We start from the raw sequence: 2602 nt of genomic DNA, 5'->3' as shown, positions 1-2602 counted from the left end.
GTAGAAAAGGCGATGGGAGCTGATTAATAAGATCCTCAAGCTGTCTCTGTTAGACGCTGACTGACGGCAGTAGGTATAAAGAGTATACCGTCAACACACGGTCAGTGCAGATCTGTACAGCAATGCCCTCAAGATTTGTGGAAAGTGGAACGTCTCTCGTGGGAAGTGTTCTGGCCGTGAGAATGGCCAAACCTCCAGAAGCACGTGCCGTGTCCGTTCGGTCCTTACGATAAACGTTCCACCGTCGAAGGTGGAAAGGGGTGTCTGGAATCAAATTTCTTTCTTGGAGACAGAAACAGACAGCATGATGTCTGTCTGCCATATCATGGACGTCATCAAGATTTTTCAGCAAACCCCGGCAGTTCCATTGAATAACGCTCTGGGAACTCGTAAGAAGTGTACAGAAAAGGGAAATGAATAAGGACTGAACGACTACTCTAATGCGTAAAGACTTTGTGAAACAATTGTCCATGAATGCGGAGGGATTAAGGAGCTTGTATTCTCGGTGGAGGAACCCTTTGTTGTTGTTCCTTGGCTTTCCCTCCTCGTCCTCGGCCAGCTTTTTTTCCTTTTCTGTTCTTTGCCCAAGGAAAGACTTGGTAGGCTCGAAGACGACTTCTTCGAGCAGCAGTCCTCGTCATCGAGATCCATGCTCTGACTCGTGTTTTGGGACAGGCCCATGGCAATCCCGTCCCAAACGGAGAGGGATGCAACAACCTCCTCTGAGGTTAACATTGCATCTCCCTGGCTGTTCGTCTGAGAGGGCATTGGAGGAGAACCCTCAGTGTCCCTCTCTTTGTGTTGGGGAGTATGGAGGGTAGCCCCAGAGGTCTGGGTCTCCACCGATACTCTGAGTGGTGCCACTCCCCTGCGCACCACATCAGAGAAGGTTCCTTTTTTTTGGAACGCCAATTGTGCCTTTGCTACACCGTACGTGATATTTTGTTCAGTTTTCAGTTTGAGGATCTGTTTCTCCTCCTTCCAACAAGGACATGATCTGGAGTAGACAGGGTGGTTACCCTTGCAATTGGCACACTGAAAGTCATTGTTGCACGACTCTGACGAATGGTCTTTGCCGCCGCACTTAGCAGAGACGGGCTGCCCACGGCACACCTGAGAGCCGTGGCCAAACTGCTGGCACTTGTAACAGCTACTCGGATTTGGGATGTAAGCCCTCACATTGCAACTGAGGTAACCGGCTTTGATTGTTTCTGGCAGCTTGTGGAGCTTGAAAGAAAGAATGACGTGCTTTGTTGGGATTTCTTTCCCATCCCTACGCATGAGTATTCGCTTTACGGCTACAACACCGTGCTGTTGTAGGCCTTCTTGGAGTTCCGATTCCGAACAGTCAAGATCGCTCTCAGAAATTACTCCTTTAACAATGTTCAAACTCCGGTGTGAACTTACTGTGACAGATATCCCATTCATGCCAGTCAGTGAAAAAAGTGCACTGCTTTGCTCTCGCTTTTCAACGTGGACTTGGATATCTCCAGAGCCCAGTTTCTTGGCATTGTATTCTTTACCGATGAGTTCAAGTTCAAGTGCTTTCACTGTTACAAAAGGAGACATCTTTGACAGTGGTCTTGTGTCATCATTTGAGTGGACAACGAGAAACTTTGCAAACCATGGTTCCGGTGTTGAGGTAGTTAGATCAATTTGCTGGTACTCGGTGCGGAACCGTTTTCGATTCCGATCTCGGTGTTTTAAGGAAGAGGAAGCCATAGAGGGAAAATAACTATTCGATGCAAGGGTCCTGCCGCCCACCACGGAGCCCAACCAGGGGACGGCGTTCGACGCAGTAGCAGGTACGCCTGCGCTATACCCAAGTGCAGCTTCTGACTGCAACAGGTTGACCCTTGCCGCCAAAGAAGGTGAAAAGAAGGAAAGATAGAGAGAGAGGAGAAGAAAGAAAAAGCAATGAAAAGCGAGATGGCGACTAGCTGAATAGTCCTGGCCGGGCCCTTCCAGGACCACCCGTCTATGGGAAGCAGGGGCCAAAGCAGTGTGTTGTTTTCCCGGAGGGGCTCCGAAGGGCCCAAACCGACCTTCGAGTCCACTCAACTGCCAGGATCCCCTTTTCCCCAGACACCGAAAGCGCAAGCGTGGTATGCAGTGGTTCGGGTGCGTCTGGATACGAGAAGACAGCAGAGCTCGTGGAATAGACAGATTCAAACTGTGCCCCACGGTCCGTGACTATTTGGTCTGGGGCTCCATATCTTGAGGAGGGCGGAGGCAACGGTTTCAGCACGGATGTCTGCAACAGGAACAGCCTCGGGCCACCTCGTGAAACGATCAATGATGGTTAGGATGTATTGAAAGCCGGATGAATGGGGAAGGGGACTGACCAGGTGAATGTGGAGAACTTGAAACCTTTGGTCGGGTGGAAGAAACTTCCCTGGGGAGGGGGGGAGCGCGTGTGGCGGACCACCTTGGTGCGTTGGCAGGTGGCGCATTGCAATGTCCACATACGAATGTCCCTAACCATGCACGGCCAAACATAGCGGTCCGAATGCAGACGCCTGGTGGCGCGGATTCCAGGGTGGGAGACGTCGTGTAAAGCGCGAAAGGCGAGATGGTGAAGGCTTGGTGGAAGGTAAGGCCT

The 2602-nt window shown here is 51.1% G+C and overlaps 1 protein-coding gene across 1 annotated transcript; it reads right to left on the bottom strand.

The window, feature by feature from the left end:
• Nucleotides 1-432: 432 nt before the first annotated feature.
• LOC135395755 (uncharacterized) lies at nucleotides 433-1569 on the bottom strand. The gene has a single exon (XM_064626849.1). It carries the CDS (start codon nucleotides 1567-1569, stop codon nucleotides 433-435), a length of 1137 nt encoding a protein of 378 aa, XP_064482919.1.
• Nucleotides 1570-2602: the final 1033 nt, after the last annotated feature.

Source organism: Ornithodoros turicata, chromosome 5 (assembly GCF_037126465.1).
Source record: "Ornithodoros turicata isolate Travis chromosome 5, ASM3712646v1, whole genome shotgun sequence".
NCBI classification, from domain to species: Eukaryota; Metazoa; Arthropoda; class Arachnida; order Ixodida; family Argasidae; genus Ornithodoros; species Ornithodoros turicata.
This window is presented reverse-complemented; position numbering and strand designations above follow the sequence as displayed.